Genomic DNA, 20,751 nt, shown 5'->3' with positions numbered 1-20,751 from the left:
ATGTATATAAATATGGTGTATGCTGTATGTACATTATGGTGTGTATATTATGTTTCCCAATAAGAAGAATGAAAAATTCCGTGACAAAAAGCTTAATAAGAAAGACTGGCTCAATCATTAGGGTATATGCTGAGCAGATTTGTGTTTGTTATGGGGTGCACATTGATAGTGTATATAAAACTTCTCATTCAAAAAACATTTCAGTGTTTACTAAGCACTTATTTTTCCCATCCTTTTTTGGAAAATGCTGCCTTTTAACCTTTTTTCACCATTTGTAGCAAATGTTAATTTCAATCTATAGGTTTAAGACCTCAACTGTTGTGCAGATTGAGCCATTCAGTTTATGTGATACTTGGTAATCTAAAGAGCTCCATAATCAATGTAATTCTGTTATTATGTCATGTAAAAAAAAAAAGTGGCTCTTGTGTTACTGTTAGATCATGTATTTATGATGATTTTTTGTTTCTTTTTCAGCGGTTCTTTATTTCTTACATATGAAATTCTGGCCCTGAAGAAGTCTTTGACATTAGATACTCAAGTAGTAGAAAGAGAAAAAATGAAGTCCTATATATATCTGCAAACAGTTTCTTTAGATAAAAGAGAAAATTATGGTAAGTTTATGGTAAAGTCATCCCACTTCTGTGAAAAATGGAAGCTAATTATTAAATTTTAAAATGAGTATTTAAAACATGATATTAACAAGGTAGGATCAGCTAATTTTAAGAGTCAACAAATCCTGTGAGAACCAAGTTCCTAAAGAATCATTGAAGACCAAACTTTGGACTTCCATATTTAATACAGTTTTGCGACTCTCCTGTAACCTAGTGATGTGAAGACTAGCTGACTATTTTAGTCTAAACTTAGAATTCCACACTTTAGTGGAGGTCAATTTAGAGGCTGGCCCTCAATTTGGCAAGTATAAAAACATGATTTTGTCACTTAGCGTAGACATATTTTTGCTTCAAGGTATTTATTCATGCCAACTAAAATCATGACATGGATTCATAAATCTGGATACCAATTTATTAACAGAGGGGAAAAAAATCTGTCATAGAGGCTGGAAAAACTGTCTTTACTAGTCGGAACATTCTTCTTCTCTGTGTTTAGGTCACAAGGTAACCTAATTAGTAACCAGACAGTTGCTTGATGAACATGAACTTTTAGAGCAGAGGCATATCTTTTCATCAAGGTATGGGTAGCGTGGTGAGTCACTACCTTTGACTTACAGCTGCCTGGTCCTACGTTGTTGGCCAAAATAACCTTGCCTTGTTACTACATTATGTTCTCTCAGTGGGACAGGTTCTACTCTTCCTTTTCTAATTTTTTTTTTTGCTCTTTCAGCTATTTCTTTTTATTTACAGTTTGTGTTCAATGCAAATCAATTCCATAACATGAGAAGTTACTATGAATCAAAGCATAAATACACAAACACAGTATACAATCCAAAACTGATGTACAGCATTCAGGGATGAAACAAAACGTAATGTTCATTCACACACACAGTAGCTTGAGATCTGTTGGATATTGTTGTTCTGGTGTAGTTTCCTAAAGATGGGAAAAATGACTTTGGTTATCAAGACTACTGTGGCCATATTAGATACTGGAACATCTAAGCATCAGTGTGTGACCATGCGAACAAAAGACCTTAGAGTGTCTATTTTTAAAAAGCTTTCTGTGCATCGAGGCAGTTGTGAAAAGATTTACTTTCCAGAATCAAGCCCACTTTAGGCTTAGGACCAGGTTCTAACTATCTAAAAATATTGACTAACAGAAAGTGTTCCAAATGTGGCTATTCTGATTCAGTTTTTTTTTTTTTTTAAAAATATTTACAGAAAAAGTATAAAAGTTTTTCCGAATTTAATGTAAGCAAGCTTCCAGTCTTCACTTCCCAAATTCTTGATTTATGATTTTTGGCTCCCGCACATATTTTGCCTTTTTTAATTTCAAGATTTGTCGATTTTACCTTCAAAACAGATCATTTTTTAAATTGTAAGAAGTACTCCACCTATGCAGAAATAAGCATTTTGAAATTAGGTGAAGTCAACATACTTCTACTCTTTGGAATCAGTTTAGCTAAATGAATCTGGCACCCTTGTTCAATAGGAATAAGTGATAAGTAAGCAAAATTTATTCGTTATGTTTCACAATCGGGGGTAGATTCCAATCCATCATTGCCCTGGCACATGTCAATTACTATATAAAAAATCAAATGCAATGTCAAACCCAAAGCCTCAGAGGAAAGAGTTCAGTTCCCAAGAAACAGTGATAGCTTAACAATGTAAAACTTTTATCTAGAGTACATAGGCATTAAATTAGTACTGCTGAAACAATGCATTGAGGATTTACAGTAACACCTGGAAGTTCCGTCTAATGTACTTATAAATAGAATCATGGAAGCTTTTTGTATTAACCGTTTTATGGCCTTAAAGATTTAATGAACCGAATGAAAACCGAATCTGTTCACATCCCATCTTTTACATCTCGGTAAGAGAAAATCTATTCTCATTTTCAAGGTAGAATTTTACATGTCCATACTTCTTAAGCCACATTTAAAGAAATTATCTCTTATCTAATCTTGGATGTTGTCTCTTCATCTTGTACATGAAACTCCAGTAGATTTAATAGACATTCATCATCTAGTCAAACCCTTCACATGTTCTTCAAACCAATCAAATTTGGGATCCTCAACATTTTTTTTTTTTTTTGGGATCCTCAACATTTTGTGTCAATAAAATAAGGTGTGGAATTAGCAGATTCAATGAAGACCTGTTTATTTTTCCTTGTCACACTGGATGTCTAGACGCCATTTGGATTGGGTTTAGAAGATGGGGAAGTATAGACGTTTCTTGGCCTGAGTCTTTTAACAGTAGAGATGTAGAAGGGAGAACGAGATCACGAAGAGACTGGCTGTTGACAGCAGAGCACCGCCAGTTAGTGTGGTGGTGGTATTTGCTGGATTTGGGGCAGTCGAGGTACTCTGGGAGGAGTTACTTGAAAGTGTTACAACAGTTGTTTGATTTGAATAAATCTGCGTGGGTAGGAGCAGTGCCAGGAGCAGCAGCCCCAGTCTGAACCTGGCCACCATCGCTCTGCCCATGTCCGCTCCGTCGGTGTCGGTGCGCGGCGCGTGTCCCTGGCTGTGGGGCGAGTGGAGGACGCGGGCTCGGGGCGGGTGCAGGCGAGGTGCTCTTCCTTTTCTAAAAACAGCTGTGTATATCACCATCTGTCCTATTTATATTTACTGTCTTACCTGATGTGTTACAATTTCAATTACACAGATAATTTTTATAGTTTACAATTTATCCATTTGGCAAAGCTTCATCTCCATAGTAGGGCATCTCCAAAGTTCAGTTTGAGAAGGGCTATTGTTGAGTGACAATTTCCTGAATGTAGCTAATTGTATGTTGCATATGAGGATTTTGTTAGTTTAACCTAGTGTTTTTGTTTTCGTTTAGTTTTTTACTTTTTTCCTGACTTGGAGAGCAATCTTATTTTGGGATCTAGAGCTCTGTGTTCACATAGTGGTTTTAATTGTTTTGATAGTGACACTAAAAGAAAAAAAATGCGATTTTATATTTTTTGAAAAAATTAGAGTTTCTACATTTTGTTCTCTAAAGTAGTGGAGGATAGCATTAAGAGTATATACTTGGTTTTATCTAAATTTGTAATCATTTTAGGAATCACCTACCAGGCAAGAAAAGAGCTTCACAAAGCAGTAAGAAAACTATTGGCAACATCAGCCAAGATACTGCGGGGCCCATTTGCTGGTATGTGTCAAATATTTAACGTAGAATCTTTATCAATAATCTGAAAGTCATTTCATGATCAGCTTCAGATCTTTTTTTCCCATTTTTTATACTGCCATTTATTATAGCTATGGAAATTGAATGATATTCTCTTGGGCTATATTTAATTCTGGGGTGATTTTAATTTTGATATCTTGGACAATTTTAGTTTTCTTCCCTCACTTTATGGATGTATTGTTGCTAGATAGCTGTGAATAAATATTGAGACTAAATATACCCTTTTCTCTTGATGAGAGTGCTTTAAGATTTTAAATTTGTTAGAAAATCACTCCCATGCTTTCTTATGAGAATATCGCATCAATAATGTAGATTTTATAATAAAAAAAAATCAACAAGGTAGAGCTAGCTATGAAAGAGCTTACTTGATCGCTTTAAAAAGTTGACATCATGAAAAAGTAAGGTGAGAAAATTTTCAAGAATTAAAAGATACCAAAGAGACTTAATCAAATCCTGATTTTAAAGAACTACTCTGAAGGTATTTTTTGAACACTTGGAGAAATTTGAATATGAAGTTAGGCTTGATTTTAGATGATATTAGGAGATTTTCATTAGTATTCTTGGGTGTTATAATGGCATTGTGAGTATATAGGAGAATGCAGGCTTATTCTTAGGAGAGGCAGATATGTCTGCAACTTCCTTTCACGTGGTTTAGAAAAAAACATGTACATACAGATTAAGTAAATATGGAAAAATAATAAAATTTATTAAATAAAATATAAACATATAAATGTATTATTCTTTTAATTTTTCCATATGTTCGATATTTTTCATAGTAAAAAAATTTTTAGGGAAAAAGCAACAACAACAAAAAGGACCATGTTGTGAAAGCAGCATAGTACATAAAACAAAAGCATATAATAACATACGTAAAAAATATAGCAATATGACAGAACTAAGAACAAACCTGTCAGTCATTATCAATACCTGGAAATGGATTTCAGTCTCTTATTATAGAAACTGATAAATTACTATCTTAAATAAGTAGGAAGATAATATGTTGCTTCAACTATTCACACTGTTTATGATGTCTTGTTCTTTTTTCTTTTTGCAAAGACACCTTTAGTACAGTTGATGTAGAGGATCATGAATGTGCTGTGTGGTTGCTCCTGAGGAAGAGCCAGTCAGGTGATAGAGCAGCACGATTGCAGGCTGTGCAGGAAATGTCAGAGACCCATCACTGGCAAGGTAATGAGCCCCTCCAAGAATCTGCTGCACTGCCAGCTCACTTCTGATTTCTGATGTAAAGGGAAGGAAAGGAGGTGTCATGGAAGGAAAATAATTCAGGAAGTCTTAATATTAAAATTTTAAAAAGAAACTCCAGTGATATAGAAAGTAGAAAACCTGCTGGCCTGGTAGCCAGATGTGTTTGGTAAGAACAGGCTCAAAAGTGAGGAAGATATATTTGTGTAACTTGCTACCAGAATAGAGTTTTACTTGATTAGAGAAACTCTTGGTGCTGATAGTTATAGCCTAATATTGTATTTTCATTTTCTTTTGGTTCCTATTTTACAAAATATATTGTAATTGCTTGCTGTACTGTATAGTGAGACTTGTTTTTACTTTGACAATCCACTTGGATATAACACTAATAATTAGTATTTGTGTGTATATTGTTTTTAAAGGAAGATTTAAAAAATTTAATTGTATTTAAAAATCGCAAGTTCTGCACTAAAAGTACATGAGCAAGAATTTAGATCTACTCTGATTACAGTACAGGGACTAAAGTATACTTTATTACTAAAGTCATCTTATAAAAAGGGGTGAATTAGAATATTTTCAGAGAAAAGTATCAGAATAAGATCTGTCTCCATACAAGTTGACTGGTGGCTATAATTATAAAAACATGTATGTATTATATAACCTTTAAGCTTGCTTACTGTGAGTGAAGATGAATAAAAATCCTTAAAAAAATCTACCTTCTGAAAAAAAAATTAAAAAAAAACTACCTTCTGGGTGCTGGGTGGCTCAGTTAAGTGTCTGCTTTCAGCCCAGGTCATGATCTCAGGGTCCTGGGATTGAGCCCCGCATCAGACTCTCTGCTCAGTGGAGAGTCTGCTTCTCCCTCTGCCCTTTCCTCCTGCTCATGTACCTGCTCACTCACTCTCTCTCAAAACAAACAAACAAACAAACAAACAAACAAACAAAAAAACTGCCTCCCAGGACTCCATTTTGGAGTTACTATATCAGAAAAATCAGAGTTAGAGCCCCGGCATGTAGATTTGGGCAAAGTTCCTCATTTGATCTTTTTTTAAAGATTTTGTTTATTCATGAGAGACAGAGAGGCAGAGACACAGGCAGAGGGAGAAGCAGGCCCCATACAGGTAGCCTGACGTGGGACTCGATCCCAGGTCTCTCGGATCATTCCCTGGGCTGAAGGCAGTGCTGAACTGCTGAGCCACCTGAGCTGCCCTCCCATTTTATCTTAAAGAACTCACTCAGGTTATGAACTGACATTATTAAAAATGATGTCTGCTTCAGTGGTTGCAGTTTTGTTTTCGATACATAGCTTAGTCTATTTGGGCTGCTATGACACAATACCATAGACTGGGTGGCTTATAAACAATAGAGATTTATTTCTTATAGTTCTATAGGCTAGGGATCCAAGATCATAGTGCCAGCAGACTTGGTGTCTTGTGAGGACCTGTTTCCTGGCTCATAGATGACTGGCTTTTCATTGTGTCCTCATGTAGCAGAGGGGCCATGGGATCCTCTGGGTCTCTTTTATAAGGGCAGTAATCCCAGTCATGGGGGTTCCCAAAGGTTCCCACCTCCACATATCATGACATTGGGAATTAGGTTTCAACATATGAATCTGGTGGTGGGAGGGAGACACAGTCATTCAAAGCAATACGTAAAGGCTGGAATGGTTAAATTGTGAAGGCTAAAATAAAGTACCAGCATCTGGAACCTTAGATTATTCATGGACATCATGGGATGCAAAGTACTGCACTATACTAGGGACAGTAGATCTCAGTGCAACATTGGGTTTCTTGAGTAGTGATCAAAACAGTTTTTAAACACTAGAATTATTACAAAGAAAAGGAAAAGTTAAATTGGTTTTGACCTATCAATTTTTACATTTGAAGTTCAGTTCTTCAAAAAGGTTAATTGGAGCGAGATATGCCTACATATATGTTGAGGAGGATTGTAAATGCAGTTGTAATTGTGGAAATTTTGAATCGCAAACTTGTGGTTTAAAAATTAAATTGTTCATTTAATTCTTGAGATATCTGTAAGCTAATCTGGGCGCTGACAACATACTTTTACAATAGATTACCAGTATAGGATAATTGCTCAAGCCTGTGATCTGAGAACTCTTATTGGTTTGGCACGAAGCAAAGAGAGTGATCTTCGCTTTTTTCTCCCACCACCTCCTTTGCCATCCTTAAAAGAAGTAAGTAAATAAAAATAATCCAGTGAGTGAAAAATAGATTAATATATCATCTTCACTTTGGGTGCAAAGTAAATTTAGTTCAAAAAGCACTCTGTTGGTTACTTTTCACAATCTGGTAAACTACATGTTAACCTGAAATTGTAGTTTCTATGCAAAGATTTCTTGATTTATCAGGAGATGTTGTTTCTCTGGTGTTATTTTCCCCTTTGGGGCATAGGGAGTCTCTATACACCAGAGGGTAACTTCATAGCCAGTCAACATCGAAGAATTTTTCCCTTGTTCTAATATTTTTTTTCCCCTTGTTCTAATATTGATGTAGTTTTTCTCAACCTCAACACTACTGACATGTTGAGCCAGATAATTCTTTGTTGTTGAAGGTTGTTCTGTACATTATAGGGTGCTTAGCAGCATCTCTATTTCTGCTCACTGGATGCCAGTAGCATCCCTTCAGTCATAACAACCGAAACTGTCTCCAGATATTGCTGAGTGTTTTCTGGGATGCAGAAATGCCTGAGAGAGCTATTACATGTAGATATTAATGTGTCACTCTGCATAGGTTTTTATTAACCACTACACGTAGATATTAAAGTATTACTTCACATAGATGTTAATTACTAACCACTAATAGGTATTAGAGTATGCTTCTTAGGCACCTTTCCTAGAAAATGAAAATCTGAAAAATTGCAATGAATTATTGAAAAATAGAAAAGTGAATATGCTAGGTATAAATTATTAGAGAAAATCAGAAATTAATTCTGTATTTTAGAAGCAAGATTTATTTAGAAAGAGTGTAATCATTTTGAATCAGTAGCTAAACTTTGTAGTAGGGCTTTCAGAATGAGGTAGCAGACACAGAAGAATTGTAAATGCAGTTGTAATTGTGAAACAATTACAGAACTCAAAATTAAGTGAGTCTCACTATACCTGGGTGGACAACAGTTTTCAAGACCAAAAGTACTAATTTATCTCTGCCCTCTGTTTTGTCTTATTTTGTTTTAAAGGCTTTGGTTCTTTGGGTGGTTTTGTTGTAGTCATTTGTTGAGCTTAATTATGAATAATATCTTTTCCTTTTACTCCAGGATTCTTCCATTGAAGAAGAGCTCAGACAGTTGCTGGCTTCTTTACCTCAAACGGAGCTTGATGAGTGTATCCAGTATTTTACATCTTTGGCTCTGAGTGAAAGCAGTCAAAGTCTAGCTGCTCAGAAGGTTAGCTCGTTTATTCTTTCAGTAAATATTTTGGAGTGCCTGCCCACCCTTTCTAGGATATTGTGCCAGGGCCTAGCACTTAGAACCTTAGAATAGTCATCCTTCTGAGAACAGAATAAACATGTTGACTCTTGGTTGTGTTCCAGGCATTGTTACGGACTATGTGGAGAGAGGTAAGTAAACAGAGTCACAGAGAGCCCTCACTCTGCTTAAGAAGTCACGTTAGACACCATGGAGGTGACTCTGAAGTTACATCTTGAAGAATGAATAGATAGTAATTTACAAGGTTTTAAATATCAGCTATATGCTACTGATGCCTAAAGCGATGTCTCTGATCTTACATTCTAACCCAAGCTCTAGATCTGAATATTCAGCCTCCTATGTGGTGTCTCTGCTTAGATCGGTAATCGTTGTCCCAGACTCAGCATGTTGAGCCCACCTCTCCCTCTGCTAAGTTCTCCTTTAGTCTTTCCATCTGAGTAAATGGCACAGCATCTACCTACTTTCTTAAGCTAAAGGATAGGAATTCCTGTTGATTCCTTCCTTCCGCATTCAGCCAATCCACAGTTCCTGCAAACTGTCCCTTCAGATACAGCTTGAGTCTGTTTGCTTCACTGTCTGCACTGTAACCACTTCCCCAGCTGTCGTCATCTCTTTCTCATGCTGTCCTGTTCTTTCATCTTGGCTCTGTTCTTGCTGTCATTTAAAAAATAATTTTAAAGTCTCTTTCAGAGTCTTCTATTTCAGTTTATTGAGGTCTTAATTACTGTTTGGGGTGACATTGACTCTCAGATTGTGGGTTAACATGGGTGAAGTATTTTTACTGTGAGTTTGACTTTAGCCAAATGGATTGTTTTCTGTGGGAGTCCTGAGCACCTTGGATTGTAAATTGGTCCTTGCAGAGCAGTTTTTGTGTTTACTTCTGTTGGATACATCAGGAGTTTCACTCTTACTGGACTAGTTTGGTATTAATTCCCTAGTTTGGGATTTCTGTGTCACATAAGGAGTATAAATTCAGATGTAAAGTTTGTGTAGTGGCAAATGGTGTGCAAACAAGGAGACTGAGCACAGATCAGAAGGGCACAGTTCAGCATGCTCAGCTTACGTGCCATCTTGTCAGACCTCTCAAAGTGCTACTCAGGGTCCTTAACACCTTTGGAGTAAGACTCTCTTCACACATGAGGACCATCCTGATTGAGGAGTTTATGTTCTCTCCCCCTACATCCCCTTCTCCCACTGCTTTAGCTGTAGGCTGATTCACTAGTTGTAAGTAACTGGCATACATAGCAGAAGGCTTCATCTACATGGATCAGAGCACAGTGTCCTGAATGCAGCATCCGAAATTTACTCCAACTCCAGCCTGCCTGAGAGCAGTTACTGAAATCCATTATTTTTGCAGTATCATCTCAGCAAGTTTTTTGTCTTCATAAAATATCTGTCTCTAAGAGAAATTAAAACAAATTACTGTCACTATTACTACAACAACCATATAATCTACTCAGAGGAAAGTATTTTATCAGTAAAACAAATTATAGTAGCATATATTCTCTTGCCAATTTAATGATTTGTCTTTTTCTCATTTGAGCCAGGAGGGGACAAATTAACAACACATCAGTAGATAATGACTTCTCTACTATACTTTATATAATTTCCCCATTTGGTCCATGCGTTGAAATCTCTCCAGTGAATTGTCATCATAATTTTCTTTTTGATGCTCAGAATGCCACTGCCTGGCCCACTAGAGCTCTTTGTTTCAGCTGACCTTATTGTCACTTTTAATTCAGTCCCCAAGGTGGCTACAGAAAGCACCTTGTTTTCTGATGGTAAGATGTCCCTGGCCCTTCTTGAATCTTCCCACCTTCCAGCATGAATTGGTTGCTCCTCAAAGGTGACCTGGTACTTCTTAGTGGAGAATAGTATTAGAGTCCAGGACCGAGGCCTCAGGGGTACACTCTGTATTGTTCTACATGAAAATAGACCCCAGGGACCCTAGCAACCGAAGTAACAGAGCAGAGCAATTGTGTTTCTTAAATTTTTTTAAAAGTCATGATATTTCCAGTTAAACTAGTTTTCTTCTTTTAAAATTTTTTTTTAATTTTTATTTATTTATGATAGTCACACACAGAGAGAGAGAGAGGCAGAGACACAGGCAGAGGGAGAAGCAGGCTCCATGCACCAGGAGCCCGACGTGGGACTCGATCCCGGGTCTCCAGGATCGCGCCCTGGGCCAAAGGCAGGCGCCAAACCGCTGCGCCACCCAGGGATCCCAGTTTTCTTTTTTTAAAGTAACAGCTTTAAAAAAAATAAATAAAGTAACAGCTTTATTGAGCTACAATTCACATTTTATAAAATTTGCCATTTGAAAATGCATAATTTGGGCACCTGGGTGGCTCATTCGGTTAAGCATCTGCCTTCGGCTCAGGTCATGATCCTAGGGCCCTGGGATTGAGTCCCATATTGGGTTCCCTGTTCAGCAGGGAGTCTGCTTCTCCCTCTACCCATCTCCTCACTCATACTCTCTCTTTCAAATAAATAAAATCTTAAAAAAAAATTAAAAAATAAATATGTGTAATTTATTGGGTTTTTATATACTCAGAGAGTTGTGCAACCATCACCATTAATTCCAGAACATTTTTGTCATCCCCAAAAGAATCCCCATTAGCAGTCGCTCTGCTAATAAGCAGAACCCGAATAAGCAGTCGCTTATTCCCCCTGCCCCAGCCACTGGTGCCACTATTGTATTCCCATTCTCTATGAATTAGCCTGTTCTGGATATTTCACATAAAGGGTACCATCTAATATGTTAGTAATATGTTACCTTTTGTGTCTGACTTTTGAAGGTTCATTCATGTTGTAGCATGTATTGGTACTTCTTTCCTTTTTATGGCCAGTAATATTCCAGTGTATGGATAGATGCCATTTTGTTTATCCATTCATCAGTTGATGGATATTTAGGTTGTTTCTACTTCTTGGCTATTATGAATAATATCACTGTGAATATCTGAGTACAAGTTTTTGTGTGGGTATATGGTTTTTTGTTGTTGTTGTTTTTTGTTTTTTTGTTTTTTTTTTTTTGGTATATGGTTTTAATTCTTTTGGATATGTACCTAGGAGTGGGTCATATGGTAACTCTGTGTTTAACTTTTTGAAGGGCTTCCAAAACATTTTCCACAGCAGCTGCACCATTTCACATTCCTACTAGCAACATATGAGGGTTTCAATTTCTCCACATACTTGCCAACACTTGTTACCCATCTTTTTTATTATGAGCCACCTCATTATGTGCGAAGTAACATCTTCATTCTGGTTTTGATTTGCATTTTTCCTAGTGACTAATGATGTTGAACACTCTTCTGTGTGCTTATTAGTTATTTATTTACCCTCTTTGAGAAATGTCTTCAAATCCTTTGCCCATTTTTTAATTGAGTTACTTGTCTTATTATTATTGTAAAAATTCTTTATATATTTTGGATATAAATTCCTTATCAGATAGATTATTTGCAAATATTTCTCCTATTGTGCAAGTTTTTTCACTTTTTGGATAGTGTCTTTTGTAGCACAGACATTTTTAATTGTGAAGTCCAGTGTATGCATTTTTTTCTTTTGTTGCTTGTGCTGCTGGTGTCCTGAAGACCATGCACCTGTCATTCTGAGTAATTTATCTATATCCTTCCCTTTTCACCTGAGAGCCAGAGAGTATAGCCTCACTTTCAGCAGGTCTTGTCCAACTTCTGATAGTTTCATCTTGGCCAGGACCAGATTGTTTATCAACAGAGGAGTGGGCACAGTGGGGCGGAAATGCCTCCCTGTTCTCTGCCATAGGCGTCCCACTGACTTCTGTATCCCCTGCTGTCACTCACTTACTTCTCTCCTTGTTCCAATGCCAGAGCTCCTGGCACCTGGCCTGATGTTTTTCTTTTTCAGCACAATAGATTTTCTTTTGCTTATTACTATTTAGTTGTCATCCCCCTAACTTTTATAGTGTTATATCATCTACAGCATTTTTTAACATTTTGCTAAGTCAAGTGAAAGAAAGTGGTTTGATAGACTATGCTACCTCTTTTTTGCCGAGAAGTCATGGCCTCAGCAGCTTAAAGAATATCATAGTCTACATGGACCCTGGGGGTTTGTGTGTGTGTGTGTGTGTGTGTGTGTGTGTGTACATGTATGTGTGTTCATAATTAACATATACTATGTGTGCATGTTTTAACATTTACTACCTTGGAGAGGCTGTGGGTTTCCTGCCACCTGAGATGCCCCCACACATCTCAGTTGGTTTATTTTTATTTTTTAAGATTTTATTTATTTGAGAGAGAGGGAAAAGGAGCAGGGGGAGGGGCAGAGGGAGAAGAAGCAGACTCCCCACTGAGCAGGAAGCTCAGCTCAGAACTCCATCCCAGGACCCTGAGATCATGACCTGAGCCAAAGGCAGATGCTTAACTGGACTGGACCACCCAGGTGCCCTCAGTTGGCTTATTTTAAACAAAATCTCCTAAACATAGTGATGTCTGAAAAAGTAATTCATATGACCTTTTAATTGCATTGACTTGACATTATTCCAATTCAGTATATTTAGGTATCATAGATCATGGTGGAAATGATGAAACTGATTCTGACTCAAAACATCTCCATTCTACTGGGCAGACCACATACACACATAGATCTATCCTTTAAGCAGAAATTTCAGAAGGAAATTGTTTCTGGTACTTAAAAAAAAATGAATGCTTTGTGTTTAATGAAGTACTTTTGATTTTTCAGTTGGAAGATTCTTTTTTCACCATGATTTGACTCCCTGTCCTCTGAACACTTTTTTTTAAAAAGATTTTATTTGTTTATTCATGAGAAACAGAGAGAGAGGAGAGAGAGAGAGAGGCAGAGACACAAGCAGAGGGAGAAGCAGGCTCCATGTAGGGAGCCTGACGTGGGACTCGATCCCGGAACTCCAGGACCATGCCCTGGGCCAAAGCCAGGCGCTAAACCACTGAGCCACCCAGGGATCCCCTGAACACTTTTTAAAAAGTTTTTTACTTAAATTCCAGTTAGTTAATATACAGTATAATATTAGTTTCAGGTGTAAAATACAGTGATTCAGCACTTCCATGCATCACCCAGTGCTCATTATGAGTGCACTCCTTAATCCCCATCACCTATTTCCTGCAACCCCACCCCCCACCTTCCCTATGGTAACCATCAGTGTGTGCTCTAGAATTAAGAGTCTGTTTCTTAGTTTATCTCTCTTTTTTTCTTTCCCTTTATTTCCTTTCTTAAATTCTATTTATGAGTGAGATCATATACTATTTGTCTTTCTCTGACTTATTTTGCTTAGCATTATACTCTCTAGCTCCATTTACATTGTTGCAAATGGCAAGATCTCATTTTTTTTTAAAGATTTTATTTATTCACGAAAGACACACAGAGAGAGGCAGAGACATAGGCAGAAGCAGGCTGCCTTTGGGGAGCCCAATGCAGGACTCAATCCCAGGACCCTGTGATTACAACCTGAGCTAAAGGCAGATGCTCAACCACTGAGCCACCCAGGTGCCCCGAGATCTCATCCTTTTGGAAGGCTGAATAATATTCCGTGTCTACAGTCCACATTTTTTTAATTAATCAGTTGATGGACACGTGAGCTGTCCTATAGTTTGGCTATTGTAGTTGAGGCTGCTGTAAACATTGAGGTACATATATCCCTTTGAATTAGTATTTTTGTATTCTTTGGGTAAATGCCTAGTGCAATTGCTAGATCATAGAATAGTTCTAGTTTTAACTTTTTGAGGAGCCACCTATATACTGTTCTCCAGAGTAGCTGCACCAGTTTGCATTCCCAGTAACAGTGCAGGAGGGTTTCCCTTTCTCTCCATCCTCTCCAACACCTGTTGTTTCTTGTGTTGTTGATTTTGGCCCCTTTGACAGGTGTGAGGTGATACCTCATTGTAGTTTTAAGTTACATTTCCCTGATGATGAGCGATATTGAGCATGTTTTCATGAATCTGTTGGCCATTTGTATGTATTCTTTGGAAAAATGTCTATTCATGTTTTTTGCCCATTTTAATTGGATTATTTCTTTTTTAGGTGTTGAGTTTCATAAGGCTTTATATATTTTGGATACTAGCCCTTTATTAGATATATCATTTGCAAATATCTTCTTCCATTTTGTAGGTTGCCTTTTAGTTTTGTTGATTGTTTCCTTTGCTGTGCAGAAGGTTTTTATTTTGATGAAGTCCCAATAGTTTATTTTTGCTTTTGTTTGCCTTGCCTCAGCAGACATATAGTAAGAAGTTGTTATGGCCAGTGTCAAAGAGTTACTGCCTGTGTTCTGCTTTAGAATTTTAGAATTTTAATGGTTTCATGTCTTACATTTAGTTCTTTTAATCTATTTTGAATTTATTTTTGTTTGTGGTATAAGAAACTAGCCTAGTTTCATTCTTTTGCATGTTGCTATCCCCAACACCATTTGTTGAAGAGACTCTTTCCCATTGGATATTCCTTTTTGCTTTATTGAAGATTAATGATTATATAGTTGTGGGTTCATTTCTGGGTTTTCTATTCTGATCCATTGATCTATGTATCTGTTTTTTGCGCCAGTACCATACTGTCTAGATCACTACAGCTTTATAATATAACTTGAAATCCAGAATTGTGTTCCCTCTGGCTTTGCTTTTCTTTTTCAAGGTTGCTTTGGCTACTTGAGGTCTTTTGTTATTCCATACAAATTTTAGGATTGTTTGTTCTAGCTCTGTGAGAAATGCTGTTGGTATTTTGATAGGGATTGCAGTAAGTGTGTAGATCACTTTGGGTAATATAGACATTTTAACAACATTTGTTCTTCTAATCCTTAAGCATGGAATGTCTTTTCATTTCTTTATGTCCTCTTCGTTAGTGTTTTATAGTTTTCAGAGTATAGGTCTTTCACCTCTTTAGTTAGGTTTATTCAGCAAGGAAGAAGTAGAACTTTCACTATTTGCAAATGACATGATATTCTATATGGAAAACCCAAAAGTCTCCACCAAAAAAATTGCTAGAACTGATACATGAATTCATTAAAGTTGCAGGATGCAAAATCAATGCATAAAAACGTCTGTTGCATTTCTATTCACAATAATAAAGTAGAAGAAAGAAAATTCAAGAGTCAATCCCATTTACAGTAATACTAAAACCAGTAAGATACCTGGGAATAAACCTAACCAAGGAGATGAATGCTTTAAAAAACAAACAAACAAAAAGGGGATCCCTGGGTGGTTCAGTGGTTGAGTGTCTGCCTTTGGCCCAGGGCGTGATCCTGGAGTCCCAGGATTGAGTCCCACATTGGGCTTCCTGCATGGAGCCTGCTTCTCCTTCTGCCTATGTCTCTGCCTCTCTCTCTGTGTCTTTCATGAATACATAGATAAAATCTTAAAAAAAAAACACAATAAAACAAAAAGTAGCACATCTTTAACATTAAAAAAGATATTTAACTTAGTTTCAGTTCTGAGGCCCCATCTCATCAGACCAATAAGCAACTCCATCTTAATTGTTCTCATCTCCCTACCCTCACCTCTTTTTCCCCCCTCCTGCTATTTAGTCAGGATTCTCAGATTACCAAGAAGTTGAGATTGAAGAGATAGGAGGGGTGTCCTTCTGGTTTTTAGAGATCTGCCAAAGCTGCCTTGTGACAGTCTCCGGGCACCATTTAAGAGGCAATATGCTGCTTCTCTACAAAACTACCTGCTCAGGAGGTTACTTAGCCTCAGCAGATAATCTACACAGCTGTTTGGTTTTAGAGCAGGGCTTTTTAACCTTTGTATACCATGGACCCCATTTGATATTTGGTAAAGTCTGTGAACTCATTTCTAGATGCATAAAACACAATATATAGGATTACAAAGGAAACCAATTATATTGAAATACTGTTATCAAAAATAATTTTTGTGGTATAATACATATAGTTCTTATTAATGCATTAAATAACAATACATTTAAAACAGGAAAGTTAGAGTTTCTTTTAAAATATTTTAACTTATTTTGAAATAATTTTAAACCTCAAGAATTGCAGAAGTAGTACACTTCCCTAAGATTCACCAGTTATTAAAATTTTGTCCCATTAGTTTTCTGATCCCCCTCTTACTCCCTGTCTCTATAGATATATTTTGTATGTCTCTTCACACACATTTACTATTTTCCTCCATGAACCATTTCAGAGTCGGATGTAGAAATGACATCCTATTAACTCTAAAGACTTAAGTGTGCATTTCCTGGCAACATGGACATTCTGAGCTATGACCACAGTATAGTTATCAAACTCAGAAAAGAAACATTGGTAGACTACTGTTATCTAATATAGACTCCATGTTTGAATTTTGCCAAGTATTCCAGTAATTCTTTTATGGCAGCTTATTGTTTTTGTTTGTTTGTTTAAAAAGATTTTGTTTATTCACAAGAGACACAGGCAAAGGGAGAAGCAGGCTCCATGCAGGGAGCCCGATGTGGGACTCAGTCCAGGGACCCCAAGATCACACCTTGGGCTGAAGGCAGCGCTAAACCGCTGAACCACCTGGGCTGCCCCGCTTACTGGTTTTTTTTGTGTGTGTGTGTGGGGGGGTTCTTTTGTTTTTTTGGAAATCTGATCCAGGTCTAGGAAGAAACATTGCATTTGATGGTCATTGCATTTGGTTTTATCTAGAACAATGCCTTTCTCAACCTTTATGTCATTAACGTTTTTGAAGAATACAGAATAGCAGTTTGCAGAATGTCTTTAGTTTAGTTTATCTCATGTATCCTCAGGATTAGATTCAGCTTTCGCATTTACCACATGAACACAAAATAGGTGATTTATGTCCTTCCGAGTGTGCTGTATCCAGAAGCACATGATGCCAGTTGGTCTCCTTATTGCTGATGCTAACTTGCCAGGTTTCTCTGTTTTGTTTTTTTTTTTAAAGATTTTATTTATTTATTTGACAGAGAGCACGCCCAAGGAGGGGGAGCAGCAGGGAGAGGGAGAAGTAGGCCCCTCAGACCAGGGAGCCCAATGTGGGACTTGATCCCAGGACCCCAGGATCATGACCTGTGCTGAAGGCAGATGCTTAACCCACGAAGCCACCCAGGTGCCCCTGTTTCTCTGCTTTAACATTAATATATGTTTTGTTTGTAATGATTATAGGATCTGAGGGGAGAGGGGATGTTTGAGACTGTTAGGCTGTCCTCTTCAAACTTTCAGCTGATAGTTTCAGTATCCTTCGAATGAATCGTGTCTGATAATGGTTATTCTTGGATTGTTGCAAAATGGTGATCTCTGACTCTCAACTCTGATACTCCCTCTTTACTTCGATGTACTGTTAAGGAAAAACTTTCCTTTTTCCTTCTTTCCTTCCTACCTGATCCATGGACTAGGGGCTCATGGATTATTATTTTATTCCCTAGATTATAACCAGTACTACTATTATTCATAGTGTCTTCAGATTTGGTGTGGGAACCCCTTCAGGTTGCCTCTCATGTGTTTTGGAGTTGTCTCCATTATTTTTTTGAGTACCTCCTTATTTTCTGGCATTAGAAAATGTTCTATGCTCATCTTAAACTTTCTCTGCTCCAGCTCTGGAGTCAGCTGAATCTTCAGGAAGCCCTGGTTCCTCCTAGGACCAGTGGTTGTTAGAAACCAACTTTTGGGTGTAAGCTTGCTCTTTGCTACTGGTGTTGCTTTTAGACCTTTTCAGTGGACAGTTGGGGAAAATTTCAGTTTTGTATGGATCAATTCAAAGTGTAAATGAGGCTTTTTAAAGAAATCAGTGTGAATGCTGTTGTGGCTTGGCTGAATAAGAGTGTTAAACTGAGGACTAGTCTGTCCATGTATGTGTCTCAAATAACTGCTGCTGAGTGGACACTGGATAGCAGTATCCAATTCTGGGCCACCAGTACCAGGATGTGCAGTGGGTCTTCAAAGGAATAATGATTCTAATGTTATTTTCAAAAAGCTGCAGCAAATGAGATGTGATAGGAAAATATCTGCACTTTGTATACTGATAGAGTTACATAGATTGCTACTATCACTATGGTTTATTGTCTGTGTTTATGATTGAACACAATGCAGAATTTCTGTTAGATGTCAGGAAGATAAAGACGTAACGTTTTCTCGTCAAGTATATGCTCTCTGTAACCTGAATTCTGTCTACCTCAGGCATTTAAAGATGACCCTGGATCGGCAATTCCTGTTTTAGAATGAACACTGTTTCTAAGCCCAGTTGGTTTGCACAAATTGCAGAGCTCTGAGGTTGTAAGTTTTTTATATAGAAATACCAGAGAGGGGATCCTTGGGTGGCGCAGAGGTTTGGCGCCTGCCTTTGGCCCAGGGCGCGATCCTGCAGACCCGGGATCGAATCCCACGTCGGGCTCCCAGTGCTTGGAGCCTGCTTCTCCCTCTGCCTGTGTCTCTGCCTCTCTCTCTCTCTCTCTCTCTGCGTGTGACTATCATAAAAAAAAAAAAAAAGAAATACCAGAGATTTACACAAATTTTAAAACAAAGGGACCTGCAATTAGAATCAGTATTGGGCAGCCCGGGTGGCTCAGCAGTTTAGCACCATCTTCAGCCCAGGGCATGTGATCCAGGAGACCCGGGATCAAGTCCCATGTCGAGCTCCCTGCATGGAGCCTGCTTCTCCCTCTGCCTGTGTCTCTGCCTCTCTCTCTCTCTCTCTCTCTCTCTCTCTCTCTCATGAAAAAATAAATAAAATCTTAAAAAAAAAAGTACCAAACTCTCTGTCCCCCCTGCTCCCCACCCACCCTGGCGTGATCTGCGTTCCCTCCTCTTGTTCCTTCTGTCATTGGGATAACTGGGTTAGAGAGAGCAAATTACTTTCTAGCTTTGTGAGTGACCCTTGGCCTGCCACCATCCCAGATGTTACCATCAAGATCATTCCTTCTTTGGTGTCAGGATCCAGCTTTCAGTCTCTATTACCATCTAGATGCTTCTAATCAGTTAGCTTGTCCCTAGTTTCTACCTTTCTTAAAGGACTTCAGGTGTCTGTGACCCTGCAGAACATTTGAAAATTTGAGATTGTGCTTTTTTTTTCATCTAACATGACAAGCTGCCTGGAGTCAAGGAAACAGTGGATGTAGTGCATTGAAATGATTTCCCATCACAAAGCTTTTGTGGTCTTGGCTTAAGGACAGTCCAGCTAAAATTCTGCCATTTTAGTATTATCATTTGCCCCTGTAGTTTCAGAGTCTCTGAAATCGCTTTTTTACCATTAGGGTCTGAAGTCCTTGCATCAAGACACTTCTAACACTGATCTGGATAAGCATAGCAATGATTGAGAGAAAGACACCAACTGACTTTGTTTAAGGATGGGAGATTTTTTTTAATGACAGAGGGTTTGGAAAACTACAAAGATGTTTACACAAAACAGGAAACTGTGAAGCTTGCTTTCACATGGTTGGACAGGTTTCCATGCTCCTGCAGTTCTCCATGATGCACAGCTGTGCATTGATTCTTTGTTGGAATGAACCCATTATTGTCATCTGCAAACTCCCCACACCTCCCCTCCCCTCGACTTTGGTTGTGAATAAATCTGCTCATCAGTGTAAGTAACAGAGAAAGCAAACAGCTTATTTCTAAGTGTTTCTAGAAGAGCAGATAATAATTTTCAGATGTCACATTCCTTAGCAGCCCTTGGCTTCAGCTTACCTGAATCTGTTTCTTCTCTGCTTTTCTGAGTATCCCCTCCCCCGTGCTCACTATGCTCCAGCCAAGCTCTCCATTCCTTGAACTTGCTAAGTATTTATCTACTCATGTTCCCTCTGCTTGGGATTCTCTGCTACTAACTTGTCATATAGCTGCCTCTTCATCCTTCAGCTCTCAGCTTGTCAACTCCTCATAGAGACCTTCCTCTTTATCTCAAATGTTTATTGCATTTATTTCCCTTTATGGCATTTATCCCATTGTGTAATTATGCTATATATTTATTTGTTTGATTACTTAATCTTCTCTCTTCAGTAGTCTATAATAATCTCCACAGTTCCAAATACAGCCTCCCACACAATATGTTCTCAATAAATATTTATGGAATAACGAATGAATGAATTATGACATTGTTACAAGAACCAGCTGCGCACAAACTTACACATACTAAGTAATAACTGGCATATTTCTATTATGAATTAAAGTATTTTTGTATCACAGACAAAAATGGAAGTAACTCTACAGATATTATTTAATTGGAGTCTAGGTTATATGGTAGGAAAATATCCATTAGGTACTAAGTAATTTGGCTGTTATAAACTTGTTGAGATGCATTTGAAAAATATCACATAAATCCACAGTAATGTTATGTCTCATTGAGTATCATAATAAAACATTTTTACATAAAATGCTTTG

The 20,751-nt window shown here is 37.7% G+C and overlaps 1 protein-coding gene across 5 annotated transcripts in view; it reads left to right on the top strand.

The window, feature by feature from the left end:
• Window positions 1-20,751, top strand: part of SERAC1 (serine active site containing 1) — a 71,975-nt gene that overhangs the window by 25,833 nt on the left and 25,391 nt on the right. For all 5 annotated transcript variants that reach the window (XM_041746260.1, XM_041746258.1, XM_041746257.1 and 2 more), the window contains 5 exons: window positions 475-611; window positions 3,678-3,767; window positions 4,860-4,991; window positions 7,079-7,200; window positions 8,280-8,408. In XM_041746260.1, the coding sequence (XP_041602194.1) occupies window positions 475-611; window positions 3,678-3,767; window positions 4,860-4,991; window positions 7,079-7,200; window positions 8,280-8,408 (610 nt within the window). The remainder of the gene's footprint in view (window positions 1-474; window positions 612-3,677; window positions 3,768-4,859; window positions 4,992-7,078; window positions 7,201-8,279; window positions 8,409-20,751) is intronic.

Source organism: Vulpes lagopus, chromosome 2, assembly GCF_018345385.1.
Source record: "Vulpes lagopus strain Blue_001 chromosome 2, ASM1834538v1, whole genome shotgun sequence".
In the NCBI taxonomy this organism is placed as follows: domain Eukaryota; kingdom Metazoa; phylum Chordata; class Mammalia; order Carnivora; family Canidae; genus Vulpes; species Vulpes lagopus.
The sequence above is the reverse complement of the archived record's forward strand: the minus strand, read 5'-3'. Positions and strand labels throughout refer to the sequence as shown.